The sequence below is a fragment of the Heloderma suspectum genome, chromosome 1 (assembly GCF_057233095.1).
Source record: "Heloderma suspectum isolate Gila_16-S chromosome 1, 16-S_ref, whole genome shotgun sequence".
NCBI classification, from domain to species: Eukaryota; Metazoa; Chordata; class Lepidosauria; order Squamata; family Helodermatidae; genus Heloderma; species Heloderma suspectum.
The window spans coordinates 186,485,373-186,507,664 of NC_139458.1; the positions used below are offsets into that span (position 1 = coordinate 186,485,373).

Genomic DNA, 22,292 nt, shown 5'->3' on the forward strand with positions numbered 1-22,292 from the left:
ATGTTCATAGGTGTGAGTTCCTGTATAAAATATATTGGTTTACAGCACAATCCTATGCATATCTACTCAGAAGTAAGTCCCACTGAGTTCAATAGGACTTACTCCCCGGTAACTGTGTATAGAACTGCAGCCTTAATGGTTCCTTTTACCCGCATTGTTTGCCCACAACTAGGAGTTATCCTCCCTCAACATTATTTAGTCTGGCATTTCATACAATCGGAAGAAAAGATGCAAGGCTGTCACAAGAATTCTCTCTGTCCGGACTTATATGACTCGATCATCATCTATTGTCGCTGTTGTTCTCTAAGCCTGCTTATTGGAAGTTGGTTTCCCATTTGGCGTGAACCATAATTGCCCTCCTCATTGTCCATTGATATAATTGCCATAGACTTTATGGTCGGCTGAATCCATCCTTCTCCTCCAGCACGGGCGACACACTCGCTCTACTTCCAGTAGCAAAGGAATGGTTGAGCTTGTCGGCTCTGTCTGTCCAGACATTTTCCCACTTGCCGTGATTGCGAGCCTTATAAAAACCAACTAGGTGTCGTCGCCTCCAGCCATTTCTCCATCCACATCGCTTTGTTGTCTCGAGAAGGAAGGGAAGATCTCCGCGGTGTCTGGCTCCAAGAAACGTCTCGTAAGAACAAGGACTCCTCTCCCCACTCGAGGTGCAACACGGTCCTTTTGTGCCGATCTCCCACCACCACGCACACTCCATCCCCACCCCGCCTCCGACGACTGCTACTTCCCGATGAGTTTAATTGCTTATTGTTGGCTGCAGAATCACTTCTTGACCGTCACATCTTCCGGCTAGACAGACAGACAGACAGACAGAGGGGGGGCGATACCCGCGTCCCTCCAAAGACCCGATTTCTAAACCCGCCTTTCTTTTTCCTTGCAGTCAGTCCTTTTGCTGGCGGGGTCAGGAAAATATTGAAGCCAGAAACCTGGGATCAGAAGGCGTTGACTCTGAACCTAATGGCAACCTCGGATCCATCCTCCTCCAACACTGCTCAGGATCCCAACCCGACTAATTTACGACCCACAAGTAGGTCTGGGGGGTTTGTGTTGTTCCATCTTCGTTTTGCAAACATCGAAATGTGCATGCGTCGTCATTTTAAGCCGGGGCTCCGAGGAAAGAGTCGAGACTCACAACAACAACAACAACAACAGCAGCAACAAGAGCTACGTGGAATCCCTTACTCGACCCCTTCGTTCCCTTTCCCCCGCGATCTGATGCTGAAACCGGCGTGGGGGCGCGGGAGGTCGTTTGGGTTTGCCTTTGCTTGAGAATATTTCAGAAAAAGAAAAGCACCCACCCCGGTGTTATTACCGAACAAGAGAACAGGTGAAAGGTGACAAACCTGATCTCCACTAACACTGGCTTGATGGGTGAGCTGTGAGGCGGGGGTTAGGGTCGCAACTTGTTATTCAGGTCGTTTTCCGCGTTTGTGGACCGGGTCAGCCTTGGGCGGCTGTCAAAGCCTGGCGCTCCACGCGTGCTTTCGAAGCGCGCGGGTGGGCCCGTGTCTCTTCCATGCCCGCCTTCTTCATGGCCACGCTCCTTCTTGCTTCAGGGCACCCCGAGACCCGGGTGCCTGTGGCAGCTTTGCGGAAGGACGCGCTGTCCCCAGTTGCCCCGGGGTTGCCGGGAGTTCGTCAGGTGTGAGCGGGACGCGGATGGCGCTGCAGGCGAAAGGCGGGAAGGGGCCGTTCCTAGAGCTTTGCCCAGACAATTCAGACAGGCGCTCAGCAACCCAGAAGGAGCGGGTGTGTGTGTGTGTGTGTGTGTAGGCTGGCTGACAGAATTCCCGGCGGCAACGTGGGGGGGGGGGGTGTCGGGAAAGAAAGGATAAAAGCTTGGCAAGCCACAGCAAAGCGGGGAACCGCTTTTACCCTGCAAGGGCTGCGGGGCCATGAAGCATGAACACCCCGTCATTACTGCGATTATTCTGCGACTGCGAGGAATGAGGCGCGGGGGGAGGGGGAGGGGGGAGGGGGAGGCCCCCCGAACGAAAGCAGCTTCTTTGTGGCGGGCTTGCGCTTTTGTCTTTTCTCCTGGCGTTGCGGAGCCGTCGAGCTGTACAATCGGCCTCACCGCAAACAGACTCTAGATGGAATCTAGATTAATTAGTCCCCCGTTTGAAGACCCGCCCCCCCCGTTGGCTCTCATTCTGGGGCGAACAACAACGGGGGCGGGAGAAGCGTGTGGCGCGTCCTCTGGGTCAGGCCCCCCCCGCCGCCGCCTTCCGGCCACTGCAAGGAATGCGCCCTCCTGTCAGAGCCCCTGAGGTGGAAATAGCGCTGGCGGCGCGCTTCTTCCCGCGCTCGCGCGGCCATTGCTGCCTATTGTCTCCCGACGGCCGGCGCGCGCCCCCTCTCCCGCCCTCGGTGTCCGGCTGTCTGAAGCGCCGCGTGGGTGGAGGCGGCGGCGCGCGCGCGCGTGGCGGTGGGCTCCCTTTCGCCCTCCTCCGCCTGTCATGCGCCACCTGGCCTTTCGCTGCCTGGGGCGGGGAGCGAAGCTGCTTTAAAGTCCTGTCAGCGCCGCTTTAGCCGCCTGCCGCTCTTCCCTGCGCCGCCCTCCCCCTCCCCCTCCCCCTCCCCCTCCCCCTCCCCCTTGGCTCCCCGGCGCCCTCTCCTTCGTCCTCTCGGCGTCCTTCTGGCCGCTCCGGCCTCCTCCCTTTCACCCGAGACGCCGTCCTTGCCCCTTTCCAGCCCGCTGGCAGCTCACAGGTCTCCCTCCCGCACCACCCGTCCCTCGTGTGCTTTTCCCTTCCCTTCCCGCGCTCTGCTTTCCTCGCCTGCAGCTTCCTCTCTGCCTCCCTTTCCCCGCGCCCTGCCTTCTCCCACGCCCCATTTTTATCTCTGTTTTTTGCCGTCTGTTTTTTCAGTTCTCAGGCGATTTCTCTCTTCCACCCCTTCAAACCTGCTCCTCTGCGCCCCGCCATCATTTCTCTAGGCGCAGCCTTTTCCGTCCACGGTCTTGCCTCGCCTCCTCTTCCCACGCAGCGCCCCCCCTACAGGTGATCCAAAGAAAAGGAAAGGCCTTCCCGGTCTTGCAAACGAATGCTCATGCCCAACGCAGATCGTGGGCAGAACCAAACCTCAAGACACTTAGTTCACACACACACACCCATTTTATTTTATTAACCCTTTTGCCATGGAGCAGCACGGAGAAATATCCCCTCTTTTACGTTTGCTGCACTCATCCTCTCGCTTTCATTTTTAAGATTGCAATCCTATCCACGTTTAAACGGAAATAAGTGCCACTGATCTCAGTGCCAACCTACTTTTAAATTAAGGTGCATAGAATTGGGCTGTAGGGCTGAAATCTTACCTGGAAATAAATTCCGTTGAAATCAATGGGTCCCAATGAAAGCAGTTAAGATCGAGCTGCAAAGGCCACTATTCATACACGCACTCATGCGCCCGCTCGCACCCTGCAGGCCCAACTTTACACTCCTAAATCCGTTAAAGAGGCTATGTGGGCGTGTGTGTCCTGGTGGTGCTGGTGGCTGGGTGTTCCATATTTCTAGGACAGGGTTTAAACCCCAATGTTATGTATTGTATTGGCTATAGGAATTTTATCTCCACATACACACACACACACACACATACACACACAGTTGTGGTAGGGGGTGCGGCTCACCCACTTTTCCATTTCGCTCTTGCTAATTTCTTCCATGGGTGTTGGAAGCTGGCTAGAAATTCCCCGATTTCCTGTTAAATTTCCCATAAACACTCGACAAACCAGCTGAGTTCCGCCTTAATGCGTTGCCGTTTAAGGGCGTGATCCTATGCATATTTAGACAGAGAAAAAAGTCCTCCAACTCAACATTCTCTAGCCAGACATGGTGGCTGGGGAATGCTGGGAGTTGTAAGACTCTCCTCTGTCTAAACATGCACAGGATTGCGCCTTAAATAGCATTTGGCCTTGCCTTTGGACACCTGCCCAGTACCACTTAAGTCTTCAGTGGGCCTCCCTTCAAAGTTTGGGCGACATAGCAAAATATAGTTTCCCCTGAATTACATTTACACGGCCTTCCTGTTCGGATCCGGGTTAGTAATTCACAAACCCTAGAGATTAAATGCCCGCTGCCAAACAAGTTTCCTCCGATGTAAAATTCCACTGAGTTCAGTGGGATTTACCACTTAGGTAAATAAGTGCTCTTCCCCAGTAGTATATTGGACTCCTTCCGACGTGAGGGGCTCATCTTCCGGCGTCATCTCTTTTAGCCTTGTGATACGTTCCATGGGGTTTTCTTGGCAAGAATACTGGAGTGGGTTGCCATTTCCTTCTCCAGTGGACCACATCTTGTCAGAACTCTCTGCCATGACCTGTCCGTCTTGGGTGGCCCTGCACGGCATAGCTTATGGCTTCACTGAGTTACACAAGCCCCTTCGCCAGAACAAGGCAGTGATCCATGAAGGGGTTACCACTTAGGACTGTGGCCTTAATACCGGAGCAGAGCCGTTTCCCATTCTCCAAGCTCCTGGGAGCCTTTTGGCCTACTGGGACTTTGATGGCGGGATTCAGTTCTCTTTGCCCTACCTTTCGTCTGTGTTAGGCTTTTGCCGGGCGTGCGTGCGTGCGTGCTGTTTTGTCGTTCCGCTTTGCCTTCTCTCTCTTGCTTCGCCTCAAGCCCCCAACTCACGCTAGCACTTTGTCATGTGGCGAAACCATTCATCTGCAGGTTCCACAGGGAGGACTAGGCGGCATCCACCTCAGGCGGGAAAGGACTCCCTTACGCTACCGGAGAGGCTGGCCCTGCTGATCAAGTGTGCTCCGCTCCTGGGAAGATTGCGGCTGGTTGCCCCATCTCGGACTATGCACCTCCTCCCTCGGGGGCTGGCTGAAGGTCATCGCCACCTCGCGCGCACCTTCAGCACCTCCCAGGCAGGACAGCGCAATGCGCGCTCCAGCTGCCCGAGGGGGCGGGGCAGGGTGGATGGAGTCGTCTCGAAAACGGGGAGGAGGACTACGTGAGGGGCCTTTTAATGCGTCTCCCTGACTCGTCAAGCCGGCTGCAACCTAGTCATGCAAGTCCGATCATCTAGTCAAATACTATTTTTCACCCAATTAATTCCCGAACTCTTCCATGACCCCATTTCATGCCAGTTTATTTTAAGCTGCCACTTGCCTGGAGCTTCGCCAATAAATTATTAGGAGACGCTCAGGTCTCTCCCAGCGGCCTTGCCTCTTCCCTTCGTCCTGATGGGACCCATTTTGCCGCTCAGCCGGCTATACTCCCCTGGTGCCCGCCCCTCCTGTGACTCCAGCATTGCCCCCAAGTCTCTTTGCAAAGGAGAGAACGTATTCGGGCTGAAATTCCTGTAGCGCCACGAAAATCACAAGGTGGGAGTGGGGTGGCGGTGTTCATGGAGACAGTGGAGAGGGGCTCTAATACAAAGCTTTGGTGAAGGCACGTGGCTTCTGTCTTTTCTAATGGTGCTGTGATAATAGAACAAAGACTTCTGTTATGCCCGGACCTGTTTGAGAGCTTGGGCAGGCATCATCCGGTCACAAGGCAGGCGACACAGTGTTTTTGCCTGGAGCAGCTCCTGCGAGCTTCCCAGTTTATACTGAAGGTTTATATTGGAGCGTTAAAAAAAAAAAGAAGATATACCGATGCTGAAGGATACAGACAGAAATTCTGATCTCAGGCCTCCTCTTCTCTTTCACAAGTAGTACATATATTGATACCAAAGGTATTCTTGATAATCCCGAGGATAATCCGTTTCATTTTAAGGTAAGTTTCTAGCTCTCATGATGGCAGAAAATAGAATAGATTTTTTGGAAAAGTGCTGTTGTCCTACACAAGTATTTCCGATCTCTGATGACTCATATAACCTAAATTCCAGAGCTTCGTAGGAGGAGCCTCTGGTTTTGGCTGGTTTCACTCTTGCATGTTTACGAGTGGGCGGTATTTGCATAAAGTGGATTAGATTCACATCCCAAGGTAACTGCCATCCCCCACACCACCACTCTAATTTAAATAAAGAAAGAAAACACCTTCCCATTTGAGCGGTCGCCTCATGCTACGTTCTGTCTTATGTCTAGCAGAATGGCTAATACTCAGTTTATGTACTGAGAATTGGGACGTTTTAGAGGAAGATTTGCAGCTACTTCGAGGTAAAGGCAGCGGCTAGGGATTGTAAAGTAGGCTGTGTACCATCGACTCGTTTCTACAGGGTGTAAACCTTTTGTTTCTGTTCCTTTTAGCCTATGACACCTGGTGTGGTGTGGCTCATGGCTGCACGAAGAAAATCGGGCTCAAGATATGCGGTAAGTAAAAAGACGCAAAAAAAAGAAAGAAAAGAAAACAGTGCAGCCTTACATTCTTACATTCTTCACACACACTTTCACTCTCCCCCCCCACGCCCCTCCCTCACGCCCCTCCCTCACGCTTTGTCTTGGGTCCATAAGCAGTCTCGAAGCTTTTATCTCTCTCTAAACCCAACACTCCCTTTCTGGAAGGATTGAAGGGACTCGGTTGGCTCACAAAGAAAGTAGGCCACCTCTTTTATCTTCAGATAACGCAGAAACGGGAACGAAATTGCAAAGAAATTCTCCTCCTGCTCCTCCTTTTTTTCCTCCTCCGAATGAGGCAGCAATATCCCAAATTCGTTTTAGAAGAGGAGGTGGGCGCAGGAGGAGGGGGAGAAAGAATCCTACTTTTTTTTTCTTTCTTCCCTATAATCCTTTGGAAACTAGACGCGACGCGCTGTGTTGCGGGATAGACTCTTGCGCCATCTGCTGTCAGAAGCGGGCAAAGACCGGGAGACACCCGGACAAACGCCTCTGACGGTAGAATTTACTGGCTAGGTTTTTGGTGGTTTGTTTTGCTAAACTGACATAATGGTGCTAGAAAACGACTCCTGTGGCAGCCAGAAATACACGTTTTCAGGGTCAGGAGCGTGAGTGTTTGAAGCAAGATGGATGTTTGCCTCCTAGTAGGCAAACACTGGTGTGTATTTGTATCAGGCCTCTTGGGGCGCGATTGAGGGGGGGCTGCTCAATGTAGGGGCAAGATCTGGAGCGGGGGGGAGATATAGGTGTGCTGTGCAATAGGACTGTTCGAGGAAGGGTCCGTGCGTGCGTGATGTCGTTTCTCAGTATTGGGTTGGCTATAGGAGGAGGGGCGCTTTCTTTTTCCTTTCTGCTCCTGTCGCCTCGGCGAGAGGGGCGCTTTCTTTTTCTTCTATTTTTGCCCACGTCGTAACTGCTCAAGATCCAGACTCGCTGTAGCTTGCTCCCTCCGGCGAGCTTGTAAATGGGGCCCTCCTCAGGAAGCAGGGCAGGGGGTGTGGTGGATGGTCAATCGAAGCTGCCAGGGAGAGGAAGCGGGGTGTGTGTGGGGGGGAGCCCTACCAGGCTGTGTGGGGCTGCTTTGCCACATCTCCCTGTCTGAGATTTTTCAACCTTATCGGCCCAGAAAATACGGATCTCCTGGGGGAGAAAGATTAACGAGAGCCTTATTAAAGAGCCATTCGTCAGACTGCTGCGTCCGGGAGATACCGGGGCTGGCAGCCAGTCAGCGCTCTGTCGGCCTGGAATGAAGGGAGGAAGGGGGAACAAATAATATACCATCAGATTGCGCCCGTTACTGCGAGAGATTCTTTCACGGATAACAAGCCTGCCTGCCTGCCTCTCCCTAGATTTCTTTATAACGCCTTCCCATCCGGGGGGGGGGGGGAGAGGGTCAAGGAAGGAGGAAAGGGGAGACATCAATGTCCAACCAATTTTGGGGGCCATTAAAAAATGCAATTAATCGCCCAATCTACTCAGATTTAAGCCCCACTGAGTACGAGACGGTTTATTCCCACGTAAATATGCATACACGCGCCGCCTGATACTTGCAGTCCTTTGTGCGTTTCTTTGGGAGTAAGGCCCATTGACCTCGGCCGGGACTTGCTTCTGGGTAAGCATAAATAGGATCCGTCGGTAAGAATAATACAAGGTAGACATATATAAATGTTTCACTAATATTTTAACTTACTAATATTTTAACTTATGAGAAGGAAGGAAGGTGGGTGGGTCCTCCCAAGACGAAGAAAACCACGCACCCCAACTTGACTTATAGTGCAATCCTACACGTGTCTACTCAGGAGTAAGTCCCATTGATTTCAATGGGAGGACTTACTCCCAGGAAAGTGGGTATAGGATTGCAGCCTTAAATATTTTCGTTACACGGGGATTTGGCACCAGAATTCAGATGTGTCTAAATAGCATCAAATTGCAATTGGTTTAACCCTTCAATGCAGCAGACGTTGCCTTGGAGCCAAAGCGATGATATTAACTCCTGCGCCTGGCGTCGTTCTCTTCTATAAATAGTTCCTGATCTGGGTGTAATGGACCGTTTCCCTGCTGGTCCCTTCAACGGCTGGAGCGATGAGTTTTTTCATCATCGTTTTAATTTAGCCCGGCAAGCAGAACTGATAAAGTAACGCACCGTTGGCTCTGCCGCTCCGGGTTGCTAGACTACCAGGGTTTATGGAGGGGGCCACCCTTGTATCCAGCCAGTGACACGGCTACATTCCATCCGCTGGAAATGCTCCACACCCATCATTTGGGAAGAGGACAAATAAGAGGATAAAAACCCAAAACAATTACTGCGTTTCAAAACAAAAACAAAAAACACCGAGAAAGAGAAAAGAGAATTTGGCATCAAACCTGGCCTCGCTGTTTCTCTCCAAACGCCCCTCCAGTGTTTTCAGCAGGGCACAGTTGGATTAGCACTGTGTTAACACCCAGATATCCAAGCCGGCTGACCTGTGAACTGAAGGATAAATTGGGCTTCAGTCCAATTAATTGTGCCGCCTATCGTGAATTTTAACCGAGCCAGAAATCTGGTTTAGATCAATTAGCTTTTAAGGCGCCACCAGACTCATTTGTTCTTTGGGGTAGTGGATATGAATGTGTATTTGGGTGCGGGTGGGAGGGGTGAGTTTTTGCGCAAGCCACCAGACCTTGGCCACTGAGTTGTCATCGTAGGAGGATAAAATTGCTTTAGAAATTTTGAACTGGAAGTCCTCCTTACACTGCCAAAACTATTTCAAAATCCAAATTTTTATCACAAGTAGATGCGTTTGTTTATTTGCCTAAGGCCGACAGCGGAGAAAAAGGAGGGAGGGTTTCGAATAGGCCGGCCCGGCCCTCTACATAATAATAGGGCGTCCATGCCCCTAAATAAATATCCTTTAGGGATTACATTCGAAAGGCGCAGTCAGACTTCTTTTTTTCCTCCCAAAGGGGCCGACCAGAGAGCGCCTCTGTCTTAACACGGTTCGGAATCAAATATTGAATAGTGTGTGATTTTTAAATGCGATTTGCTCTTCTCCCCCCGCCCCCCAAAAAATCCAGCTCCGTAAGACACGGGTGAGGAAAATGCCCGTTTGTCGCCTAAACAGCGAGCCGCGGGCCATTAAAGGCTTTCAAGTCGATTGACCGAATCGATTGATCAGTTAATTAGCCCACCAAGGCAAATATGACGGTGTGTCAGCCGGCGATGGCCTGTGCTTCTTTCTCGAAGTAACGTGCCAGTTTCGGGGAACCAGCCAAGCATCTTTTTTGTTTTGGAGAATCACTCCAAGTTCTGGAGGCGTCTCGCCCGGAGTTGACTTGAGACAAGTAGCCAGGCGTCGGTACAACGCTGAGCAACGTTTGAAAGAAACTTGAATAAAAAACACACTGCAAAATCTGCAGTGACGAATGAATAGATTGTTGACACCGACTTAATCCAAGAGACATTCAGGCCTGTTTCCTTTATTACCTATATCTGCCTCATGTCTGGGCATGGTTTTGTTTGTTGGGGGTGGGGTGTTACTGCGAGGATGGATTGACATGATTATTATGCATTTCTGTTCTAACCTAAAGCTGATGCTGGAAAGACCAAATATCCAAGACAATTCCTTAACTCGGGAATACTAGCATTTCTTTTCCAGCATTGTACCATCCATGCACACAAGGCTTTTCGCCTCAGATGTATTATGTACACAATCTCCAAACTGAGAACTAGAAGCCTGGTTTGGAGATCCCGGTTTGGAGATGGGGCGGGCGGGGGGCGGGGGCGGAGTAGGAGAGAAAGTTCTCGATGGGATTAATCCTCCCCAGACGTCATCTTTAGACAGCCAAGGGGGTGGGAAATAGCAACAAAGACTGTTCTTGTTACAGGCAAGGTACACACCTGCCTGTAACAAGCCTTGTCTTCGGGTGGAAAGAGACTTCGCTTCAAGGACCTGCATCACTTAGACGCAAGTGCCATTGATTTCAATGGACTTTCGAATAGGTTTCAGCCTGTGGGGCTTTAACTGAAGCAAGGCTTGGGGTACTGGGCGTCTTTCCCAGACCACTGCTGCCAGCTCAGCGGGGCTTCGGCTGCGATGCTCTACGTCTTACCTGAGGTTGAGCTCAACAGGAGTTACTTCTGTACAGGATTGTGCTGAAAGTAAGAGTGCACGGGACTGCAGCATTATCGGGAAGTAAACAGCCCTGAAATCAACTGGATTTATTTCCCCCCGAAAACAAACAATTCGGATTTTTGCGGACCGGTGCGGTCCTGCCGTTATATACGTTTATGCAGATAAGCTCCGCTGTGTTCAGTGGCATTCATTCCTGCGTAAGGCATGCTGGTCTCATAGAATTGGGCACGTGAGGTGGTAATTTTTAAAATTCATCCCACTTTTCCTCTATGGAGCTCAAGAGCGAGCAAATGGTCTCCTCCCTCCCCGCCGAACTTTTATCTCCACAACAACCCTATGAGGTAGGCTAGGCCGAGAGATAGGTAATTAGCCCAGGGTCCTCGTCCAGTAAGCTTTGTGGCTCAGCGGAGATTCGAGCCTGAATCTGTTGTTCAGTCGTTCAGTCGTGTCCGACTCTTCGTGACCCCATGGACCATAGCACGCCAGGCCTTCCTGTCCTGCGCTCTCTCCCGGAGCGTGCTCAAGTTCATATTCATTGCATCCGTGATGCTATCTAGCCATCTCATCCTCTGCCGTCCCCTTCTCCTTTTGCCTTCAGTCTTTCCCAGCATCAGGGTCTTTTCCAGGGAGTTTTCTCTTCGCATTAGGTGGCCAAAATATTGGAGCTTCAGCTTCATTATCTGTCCTTCCAATGAGCACTCAGGGTTGATTTCCTTTAGGATGGACTGATTTGACCTCCTTGCAGTCCAGGGGACTCGTAAGAGTCTTCTCCAGCTCCACAGTTCGAAAGCATCAATTCTTCGGCGCTCAGCCTTCCTTATAGTCCAGCTCTCACAGCCATACATTACTACTGGGAAAACCATAGCTTTGATTAGACGGACCTTTGTCGGCAAGGTGATGTCTCTGCTTCTTACTATGCTGTCTAGGTTGGCCATAGCTTTCCTCCCAAGGAGCAAGCGTCTTTTAATTTCATGGCTACAGTCACCGTCTGTGGTGATCTTGGAGCCCAAGAAAGTAAAATCTGTCACTGCTTCCATTTCTTCCCCTTCTATATGCCAGGAAGTGATAGGGCCAGATGCCATGATCTGAGTTTTTTTAATGTTGAGTTTCAAACCAGCTTTTGCACTCTCCTCTTTCACCCTCAACAAGAGGCTCTTGAGATCCTCTTCGCTTTCTGCCATTAGGGTGGTATCGTCTGCATATCGGAGGTTGTTGATAATTCTCCCGGCAATCTTAATTCCGACCTGTGATTCATCCAACCCGGCATTTCTCATGATGTACTCTGCATATAAGTTAAATAAGCAGGGTGACAATATGCAGCCTTGTCGTACTCCTTTCCCAATTTTGAACCAATCGGTTGTTCCATGTCTGGTTCTTACTGTTGCTTCTTGACCCTCGTACAGGTTTCTCAACAGACAGGTAAGGTGGTCTGGTACTCCCATCACTTTCAGAATTTGCCACAGTTTGTTGTGATCCACACAATCAAAGGCTTTAGCATAGTCAATGAAGCAGAAATAGACGTTTTTCTGGAATTCTCTTGCTTTCTCCATGATGCAGCGAATGTTGGCGATTTGATCTCTAGTTCCTCTGCCTCTTCGAAACCCAGCTTGTACTTCCGGTAGTTCTCGGTTCGCATACTGCTGAAGCCTAGCTTGTAGGATTTTGAGCATCACCTTGCTGGCATGTGAAATGAGCGCAATTGTGCGGTAGTTTGAACACTCTTTGGCATTGCCCTTCTTTGGAATTGGAATGTAAACTGACCTTTTCCAGTCTTGTGGCCACTGTTGAGTGTTCCAGATTTGTTGGCATATTGAATGCAGCACTTTAACAGCATCATCTTTTAGGATTTTAAATAGCTCAGCTGGAATACTGTCATCTCCGCTAGCTTTGTTGTTACTAATGCTTCCTAAGGCCCACTTGACTTCACTCTCGAGGATGTCCGGCTCAAGTTCAGTGACCGCACTATCATGGCTATCAGGGACATTCAGATCTTTCCTGTATAGTTCTTCTGTGTATTCTTGCCACCTCTTCTTAATCTCATCTGCTTCTGTTAGGTCCCTGCCTTCTTTGTCCTTTATCATGCCCGTCTTTGCACAAAACGTTCCCTTGAGATCTCCAATTTTCTTGAAGAGATCTCTAGTCTTTCCCATTCTGTTGTTTTCCTCGATTTCTTTGCATTGTTCATTTAAGAAGGCCTTCTTGTCTCTCCTTGCTATTCTCTGGAACTCTGCATTCAGTTGGGTATATCTTCCCCTTTCTCCCTTGCTTTTCGCTTCCCTTCTTTCCTCAGCTACTTGTAAAGCCTCATCAGACAGCCACTTGGCTTTCTTGCATTTCTTTTTCTTTGGGACGGATTTCGTTGCTGCCTCCTGAACAGTGTTACGGACCTCCGTCCATAGTTCCTCAGGCACTCTGTCTATCAGGTCTAATCCCTGAAATCTATTCCTCACCTCCACTGTATATTCATCAGGGATATGATTTAGGTCATACCTGAACGGTTTAGTGGTTTTCCCGACGTTCTTCAATTTAAGCCGAAAGTTAATTAGGGCAACTAACGTTAACAGTTCTCGAATTACACGGAGCACTTCTTCAGACAGGTTCAAAAATAATAAAAATAAATTGAAAAGTCAGTAAGACACACAACCCTTCTAGTTAACTTAGTAAAAACGCTCGGGGGCTTAAAATAACGAGAAAGAAAGTTATGAAAGTAGGTTGAAACAGGATTTGCGGATTACTTGAAGCCGGCTGGCCTTACTCCAGCCATTAGGTTTCATAAACCGCTAGAAATCAAGTAGATAATATTTAATTATCAATAAGAAGACCACAAACCAGTTAAATGGCAGTCGTTTGACCTAAGCAGTGTTATAATAACACGACCCTGGTCATAGGTGTGTTTCCTTTTAATCAGGTTTAGATTCCTCCTTTGGCTTCTGTTTGTCTTCGCGGTCTTTGGAGAAGAATTCGTTTCAATGCCATGGAATGAAAATAATGTCCAAATTAATTTCTGTTCAAAAACTGCCATTGGCTACCGAAGACTCCTTTCTTTTGCGGTACAACAGAGTGGACAGTAATTTTTTCTCTGGTGCTTCCAGCTCTTGTTTTCCCAGTATAATTATTTCATTTAAGTAACCAAATAGATTTTGCGATTCTTTCCATTTTGAACTTTTGTGCGTTTCTCCCTCCATCCCAACAACCGTGACGAAAATCCCCAGAACTCCTGTTCTTCGCAGGTCAAGGAACACGTTACCTATTTTACAAACGGCTTGAATTATTATTATTATTATTATTATTATTATTATTATTATTATTATTATCTTTTTTTTAACCACCGGGGCTGGCCAATTAGAATGTAGCAAGATGGCTGTCATTGGTGGAGCTTTCCTAATTGGCTGTCTTGTCCTTTATGTAAACGCGGCTTTATCCAATGAGGCTTCAGAGAGCGTCACAGAATTCTACAGGAATTTTCATCCAAGGTTCTTCCTTGTACGGGCTTCGGATGGTGGCAGGTACCTCTCGAATCGCGAGTACTTTTATTGGGCCATCTATACAATGCGGTCAGTCTTCGTCCTAGTTCCCAAGGTCGCTGCAATAGATAGAAGTCGAAAATGGGAAAGTTGCAACTCCACTCTACTTTCTTCGAAAAGCGAACCTCAAAGAAATCCATGTAATTAATTGACGAATAAAGTCGTTCTGGGCCAGAGTAGAAAAATCTCGCTTCTGAGATACCAAGAGTAGAAAGCAAACGGGACAACTAGAGATTCCTTTGCCAGCTTCACTGTAACGGGCCAGGGCTTAATTTCTAAAGCACCAGAGACCTGAGTCGGTGGTAAGACTAACTGGAAGTCAAGGGTTTTGACCTGAAATCCTTTCCTCATTCCAGACAGTTTCAGATTTGTTGTGGTGGTTAGTACAAGGTGGTGAGGCAAAAATACCCTGCACGTGCTCAGATGCACTGTCTTCTCCACACGTTACAGGGCTGGCTAGTGCTGACTTTAACTGCAGGTTCTGGGCTGATCCTTAGTGACGCCCTAGCTCAAATGTAAAGTCTGGGATGAGTACTCTGGATTATTAGTAAGGAAAGAGAAAACACCTCAGTTTCTACTATGCAAAATGGAAGCAGTTATGAAATGGACTGCAGGCCTATGCATGTTTACTCAGACGGACGTTCCATTGTGTTCAGTTGGGCTTGCTCCCTAATAAGTGTGCATAGGACTGCAGCCTGAAGACGTTGTGATTGCTGGCTGCCCTAATAAGTCAGGGGGCTTAGTTCAGTGGTAGAGCACCTGCTTTGCGTACAGAAGATCTCAGGTTTGCTCTCTGGCATCTCCAGACAGGGCTGGGAAAAACTCCTGCCTGAAACGCTGGAGAGCCGCTGCTGCCAGTCAGTGTCAACAATACTGGGCCAGGTGGACCAGGGTCTGACTCAGGAAAAGGCAGCTTCCTACGATTCTCTGACTTGTACACAGCCCTTTCCTCGGAGAACCGTGGTACACGCACGCACCTGTGTACACACTTGTGCGAGAGCGCACGAGCACACACACCCACCCACACCCACACAGCAATCCTAATACCGCTCGCTCTTTTCCTAACCCACCACTGCTAGCAGCGAGGAAAAAGGCTTCTCCCTACCCCCTGCTCCAGTGAACTGATACAGATCGCTCTTTCCTCCCAAGTATGAGGATCTGGGCCGGCGAGGGGAATGAGAGTACAGGCGGTAAGGAAATGGGGAGTGGGGTCAGGACTGAGGGTTCTGCCCCCTTGTATCAAGTGAACCATAAAGTGTGTAAACTAGGGGGCTATAGACTGCTGCAACGGAAACTGGAGGTCACGATTCCTTCTTGGTCCTCCGCTATATGTTTTAAGCAATCCAGTCCGATTATCTCACTTGCTCGGGGGTCCAGTATTCGAAATTCGAAACCTTCACTTGAACTGTAGCGCATTGCCTGTGAAGTATTTTAATTTTGTTATAAGGTTCGATATTTTAATCCATGCTGGAGTTATTGTATAGAACCCCCCCCCATCCCACCCCCAAACACACACACACGCGCGCGCACACACACACACCAGTTGGTCCATTACAGTGACGCTGGCAAGGAAATCTCTCGTTGTCCCGTTTGCTTTCTACTCTTGGCATCTCAGATGTGACATTTTTCTTCTCTGATCTTAAACGCTTTTATATAAGTATGTTTCTCAATAGTTATTTTCTCCAAGGACTTTAAATCTTGCCTAGAGAATAATTGGCTTCTTTTTAATGCCCAGTAGAGTCAGAGCAAGTCGAATTACCTTCTGGGAAAGGGAGAGACAACGTACTGTAAAGTAATTGCCTAATTTGTACGTATTACTTCAACATCGCAAAGATGCAACAACCTGGTTAACTTTATTAGTTGATTTCCTGATACACCATCCTTAAATAAGTTCAGCTGGGTTTTTAAAACAAGAATAACTGATCCCATCATTAAATGAGGGGCGGGGGACCCTGTCCAGCTCTACATAGAATCCACCAGATATTGCTTTAAGTTTTCTGGAAGTCTACAGAGTTGGACGCTCATCATTTTTCTGGATGCTCAGAAGAAAAGAAATAATTATGGTCTGGTTCAGTGATGGTTATCAAATAGCCTAGCCAAGCAGAAATCAAAGTCCAAGACTTCCTAGTCTACCAGGTCACCGGTGTGCCCTTTTCTTAATCTACCAGACCGATGTGATTCCTACAGACTTTGGGCATGATCCCACCAAAGTGAAGCCTATTTAGGCTGCAATTCTGTATATATTTACCCGGAAGTAAACCCAACTAAATTCAGTGGAGCTTACTTCTGAGTTGACACGTAAAAATAATTGCATTGCTACCTGCAATCCTATACCTACTTACAGAACTCAATAGGACTTACTTCTGAGTATGCATGTATTGGCTTGTGCTGTTACTTCCTAGATTTACGGTGCAATCCTAAGGATGTCTACTCAAAGAACGATCCATTGTTTTCAGTGGGGCTTATTCCCAGGGAAGTGTGTATAGGATTGCAGCCTTAAGTAGGTACTTGAGAGTGGGTAGATTTTAGCTGGGTTGTGCTCTTCATATCTGCCAAGTTACTAGCTTGGGGTTCATGGCATGCAGACTTCCATCCCATTCTCTAACACATTTTGTGGATGCTTCACCTCAAGGGACCTAACCTCTCTCCCCCCGCCCCGTTTTTGGCAACTTCAGCACAACCTGGAATTTAACTTTGTTATCTTGGTGTCAAAACATTCACACACATGGGAAAATATTGTCTGAACAACAGTGATTTCTCTATGTCCAGTCTCTTTATAGGCTAAAACTCGACGGTTAAAGTTCTGTGATCAAAAAGCTCATTAAAATAGGAGAGCCCTGGGTTCAAATCCCCCTTGGGCTGCTCACCCTCTCTCAGACTAATTCAGCCTTTCCCAACCTGGGTCTCTCCAGAGGTTTTAAATTACAACTCCCATCAGCCCCAGCCAGGGCCAGCCTTAGGGGTAGGTGAGGTGGGTGGTTGCCCAGAGCACAGAATTCGGGGGGGGGGGCGCTAAACTGATCTGAGAGGGGTCAAACTGAGTGTAGTGGTTGTGTTTTTTTAATGTAGTGTCTGCAGTGAGCTAGGGTGGCAAAAAGCAAGTGTCCAGTAACCTTTCTTTCAAGGTTCTACAGCTTGTATGGGTAGTAACTACAGAAATGATCTTCTTTCAGTCAGCTTGAAAGTGTGTTTCTTTTTCAGTTTCCACTTTGATGTCATTTGCGGTAGCTAAAAATCAGGGAAACGCAGCTTTACTTTGAGGCAACCTTACTGAGCACTTCGCACTTCAGGTATTGCAAACACTATAAGCACTATGTAAATAATAATAATAAAGCGGTAAGAGGTCAGCTAGTTACCTTTTTTGTTTATTTTTTTATTGTTTTTAAAGATAAAAATAATGGCTATTCTAAAAGAGAATGCTTACCAAAAGATAGGAACTGCTACAAAACAAAAAATATTGTAAGCAAAACCTGTGATAATTCTGCTGTGTTGCACAGTACAGGGCCACTACTCAGAATGTGGCTTTTCGAACTCTGGCTTGGGCAAACTGTAGCACAGTGGCGGAGAGATCAAGGTTTCGAGCAATGTCATTCTCGATGGACATCACACTTGCACCAGATCCCATAAACCTTCTGAGTGGCCCTGCAAAACTGACCGGGGGGGGGGGAGGGTCGCCAAAGGGCATTATTTATCCTCCGGTCGGTCCTGGCCCCAGCCAACATGGCCAATGGTCCAGGATGATAGGAGTTGTAGTCCAAGTAGATAGGAAGAGTGTGTCTTAATAGGTCCTCCCGTTCTGAGTAGCAATCTAAAAACCCATTAGCAACGGAGTCGCCGTTGAGATTCAGTAGGCAGATCCTCTTCAGAGTAGAAAGTGAGATGGGTTGTGGATCGCACAAGTTTTTGGGTAACTTTATAGGAGAACCTTCCTCTCCCCCCCCTCCCCCGTCCCCAATACACAATCCACGCTGGCGAAGACACAAGATGTGGAGTCGATTTCAGTCTAGAGTCCTTCGCCTCCAGAGCGCGCGAGAGAGCGCTTCCTCCTAGCTTGACACATGCCCCCCCCCACCCCCATCAGCCACTGAAGTCTATGGGACGTTTCGCTTCGGGCTCCTTTTCCTCTTCTGCAGCAGGGCTGCTGCCGCCATCTCGAGGAACAGAGCCGGAAGAAAAGGAGGCTTCCCAAGGGGGGAGCTGAGTCAAAGTGACAGGAAAGACATAAATAGCCGTGGCTCGCGGGGGCTTTTCTGCACACGCTCGTCTGTCTCTTCAAGGCACGACAACGAGGCGCTCAGACGAAAGCTGGGCGCAATCCGCACCCCGCTGAAGTCCACAGCAGAACTCGAGTTGGCTTCAGTGAGGCCGGGCTGCACTTCCCAAGTCATGTCAGAGCAATCCCACCTGCACTTACTGAGCTCGGTGGGACTTGCAGGATCGGGACTGGGCTACACAGTAAGATTCGCAGTCACACACCCGTGTTCTTTATAAATTATTACATTTATATCCCCCTTCTTTTCCTCTTGCAAGGAGCCCGAGGAGGCTTACATGGTCCCCCTCCTCTCCATTTCATCCCCACAACAACCCTGTAAGGTAGGCTAGGCGGAGAGTCAGTGACTGGCCTAAAGTCACCCACTGCGCTCCATGGCCAAGTGGGGATTAGAACCTGGGACTCCCAAGTCGTCCTGGTCCAGCACTAACCACTACACCACACTGGTTCTCTCATTTCAGCCCAATTTCATTGCATCTAGAAACTCTCTGAATAGAAGCTAAGCGCAGCTCTAGCGTTTGGCTTAATCGCTCTTGGTTTTATTTTGAAGGCTCCCCCCGCCCCCTTTTTTTAAAGGTTAGCACATTTTAGTGGAAATGCGAGATACTCATTTAATAAACAAAACGAAATTATCTGTATGGTGGGTTACTGCTGCCGCCCCCCGTATATAAACAGGCTAAAGACAAAACCCTGCCCCTGAAGTCTATTTCGAAGACACCTGGAATTATAAAAAGCAGGTCCCAGGTCCCTCTCCCCCTAAGCACATTGATTTTGAATTAACTTGCTTTGAAATCGAGTGTACTGTGTGTATGTGTGTATAAAACTGACGGACTAAAGCGAAGCAAAAGGCATTCGTTTCCCCCCAAATGAGCCGTTCTTTCAGATGATGTGACGGGAAGGCACGCAGGCTTCTTCCAGAGGAGATGACTCTGAGGTTGTCCCATTGTAGCCAGACATAATAGGGCATCCGTTGCCATGGCAACTCTGAACAGCCCGGCAATGTTGGATGTTTCGCAGGGCTGAAAGCATCGAGCGATTTATCAGTGGGAGCAAATCAATTAAGGACATTCGCTGGGGACTGCAGAGTATGAGCACGGAGGGCGCAATCCTATGCGTCTTTAAACACACAGAGGATCGCGACCTGAACCACATTTTGTGACGGGGAAGGTTTCCTTCCACCCTCCTAGAACCCGATCCTATGGTTGCAATCCTATACCTACTCATCTGGGAGTAAGCCGCATTGAACTCAATGGGACTTACTTCTGAGCAGACAGGATTGCTCTGTCAGTCTGTTAATTCGGAAGTAAGTCCGTCTAAATCAAGAATTTAGGATCGCAGTCGTAAGCATTCCCCTGCGAATAAGACGAATTTCAGTGCCAGAGTAAACGGGCTATATATTAACGATTCCCCCTCCCAGCTTTCCCCAACCCCCCCGGAAAAACTGGCAGTTTGAATCGTATGTATTTTCCCTATCTTAAATAAATACCTTCTCCAGCAAGAGGAAGAAAGTCCCAATAAGGCTGTAGTGCTGTCATATATGTACTTGGAAGTACGTCTTACTCAACAAAGTGCATCTTGTGAATACGCATGTATAGGATTGGGCACCCCCCTTAGTGTTACCTATGAGCCAGCATTTCCCCTAAATCTCACCTGTGAGGACCGTGTACGTTGAATTTAATCGACTGGAATGTATTGGTGGATTGAAACCACTGAAATCAGTGTGACTTGCTTCTACATGAGTCTACTAGTTGTCAGAACCAATTGTGTCTCTTGTGTAGCAGAACCTCCCATAGTCTTACATTTCTGGCTTGGAAAGTAAACATCGTCAAACTGTCTTTCTCCTTAGGAATGTGCCGATTTTGCACCTAGTTCTTAGATAAGTCAAACCCATTGAAGCCCATGGAGTGGCCTTTCTAGGAGGATGCAAGTCTTTTGCCTACAGACCTGGGCGTAAAGGTCCTATTTGAATACAGTGGAAGTTGCTTCCAAGTAAACGTGTGCAGGATTGGACTGCGTGTGTCCAGCTCTTAAGTCCTTGTTCAGAGGCTCAGGTCTTCTCCCAATGTTCGGCCAGGTGAAGTGCCATGGGTGGTTTCTAGGGGAAGGGCCTTCTTAGTGGTGGCAGCCTGGTTATGGAATGGTCTCCCCGGAAAGGGTCCCCTTGAGCCCACTTCACTTTTCGATGCCAGGCCAAGGCCTTTTTATTTCCCCACGACTTTTAATCTGCTTTAACTTTTAAATTGATTTTTTCTTCCCCACAGGATTTTATGGTGCTTTCATATATTTTCGTTTCTGTGTGTGTTTGAAATTATTTTGTTTTCTTCTTGTTGTAAGCTACCCTGAAATCTTTCTTATAGGGCGAGGTAATAAAAATAAAATAAAAAGTAGTCTAGATTGGGGACTAAGGCTGCAATCTACTGCACACTTACCTGGGAATAAGCTCCTCTGAACACAGTGGGATCTACTTCCAAGTAAACATGCATAGGACAGGATTCCCCTGCGGGGTTCGCTCCGAAATCCAGCGCAGGAGGACAGAGTAAACTATGTTGGATCTAAAGGGAGAGGTGGTGGGGCCTGGGAGCCACAAGACATGTCCTGAAAGCCGCCCTCATATCAATTTCCGGATGGGCGGGGGCGGGGGGATGCACTCTGCACGTGTTCCCGTGCACGCTTGCCTTTATTCCTATTGTTCTGTGTTCCACGGCTGGCCACAAAACCAGGTTCTGGAACGCAGCTGCCTAAGAAGAAATCTTCCAAGCAGCGGAGGCTAGTGGCTCCGATTCGGTGGGGCTTAAATCCATTCTGGGTTTCAGTCAGAACCAGCCAGAACTCCGAAGGAGCTGTCCAAGGTGCTGAACCACACACACACACACACACACACACACACACACCCCAAATAGCGCCAGCACCTTGGACAGCTCCTTCGGAGTTCTGGCTGGTTCTGACTAAAATCCAGAATGGATTCACAGCGCGCGCGCGCACACACCCCGAAATCGGAGCAACCAGCCTCCACTGCTTCCAAGGTTGGGTTGCGGGGCGGCTCCTTTGCTGGCAGTCCAAGCCACGCCAGGCCCTCCGTTCGCTGGCTTTGATGGCTGCCTTCCCGCCCCCCGCCCCCAAGGCAAGCTGATCGAAGGCCTCGGGAGGGCCGCGGGGCGGGCGCTGCCTGCCATCCTGGCCTTGACTCCTCTTGAACGCCTCCCCTTTCCGGTGGCTGATCCCTGGCGCCGACCGACGTGATGCGCGCTTGCCACGGCACTCGGCGAGGGAAAGGGGCGCGCGTGGGCTTCCCTCCCCGCCCGTGCCGCCTGCCTGCCTGCCTGGCTTTGTGCCGCTGCTGTCCTTCGCGCGCTCCCTCCTCCGGGCGACGCCTCGCCCCCCATAAATACCCGTCTTCCCTGACCTCGATCTGGGAGACTCGCTCGAGCGACCAGCCGCACGCCGGCACGGCGCGGGGGGCCCGGCCAAGCGGCAGCAGCGGGCGGCGAGCGAGGGCCGCGGGCAGGCGGGGGGCCGCCCTCGCCCGCTTGGCTCGACGGCCGGGCCAGCCCCACGCTGGGCAGCGAGCTCCCGCCGCCGCCTCTGACCTGTGCGCCTTGCAACGACGATGCAGGCTTCTTGCAACGGAACAACAGCCTGGAGGACAAGAGCCGGCTGGTGAGCGCGCTCCAGGAGAGGCAGTCGCCCAAGAACTTGCGCGCCTGCGAGAACAGCGAGAAGGAGGCAGCCCGGTTCCGGAGGACCGAGACCGACTTCTCCAACCTCTACGCCCGCGGTAAATCCGACGTCTGCTCCTCCTCCTCTCTCGTGCGCCTTTTCTCCCCCCCCCCCATCCCTTGTTATTTATTGATTTGATTTGTGCCCCGCCTTTCTACCAGAAATGGCACTCAAGGCGGATAGACCCACTGGAATGAATGTGAGAGGTACGTTCGTCGCGACCAACTTAGTTACGCTGCATTCATTTCTAGGGGTCTACTCTAAGTAGAACTAACACTGGCTACTACCCAGGAGGACCAAGAGGGTGGAGGTGTACAAAACGATGCCTGGTGTGAGGCAGACTTCCCCAGCCCTGGTGC

At 49.5% G+C, this 22,292-nt stretch overlaps 1 protein-coding gene across 1 annotated transcript in view; it reads left to right on the forward strand.

Annotated features, from left to right (window-relative positions):
- Positions 1 to 978: 978 nt before the first annotated feature.
- GAD1 (glutamate decarboxylase 1) overlaps positions 979 to 22,292 on the forward strand; it is a 72,738-nt gene continuing 51,424 nt past the window's right edge. The window contains exons 1-3 of the mRNA XM_084812593.1: positions 979 to 1,048; positions 6,224 to 6,286; positions 21,830 to 21,991. Coding sequence (XP_084668719.1) covers positions 979 to 1,048; positions 6,224 to 6,286; positions 21,830 to 21,991 — 295 coding nt within the window. The remainder of the gene's footprint in view (positions 1,049 to 6,223; positions 6,287 to 21,829; positions 21,992 to 22,292) is intronic.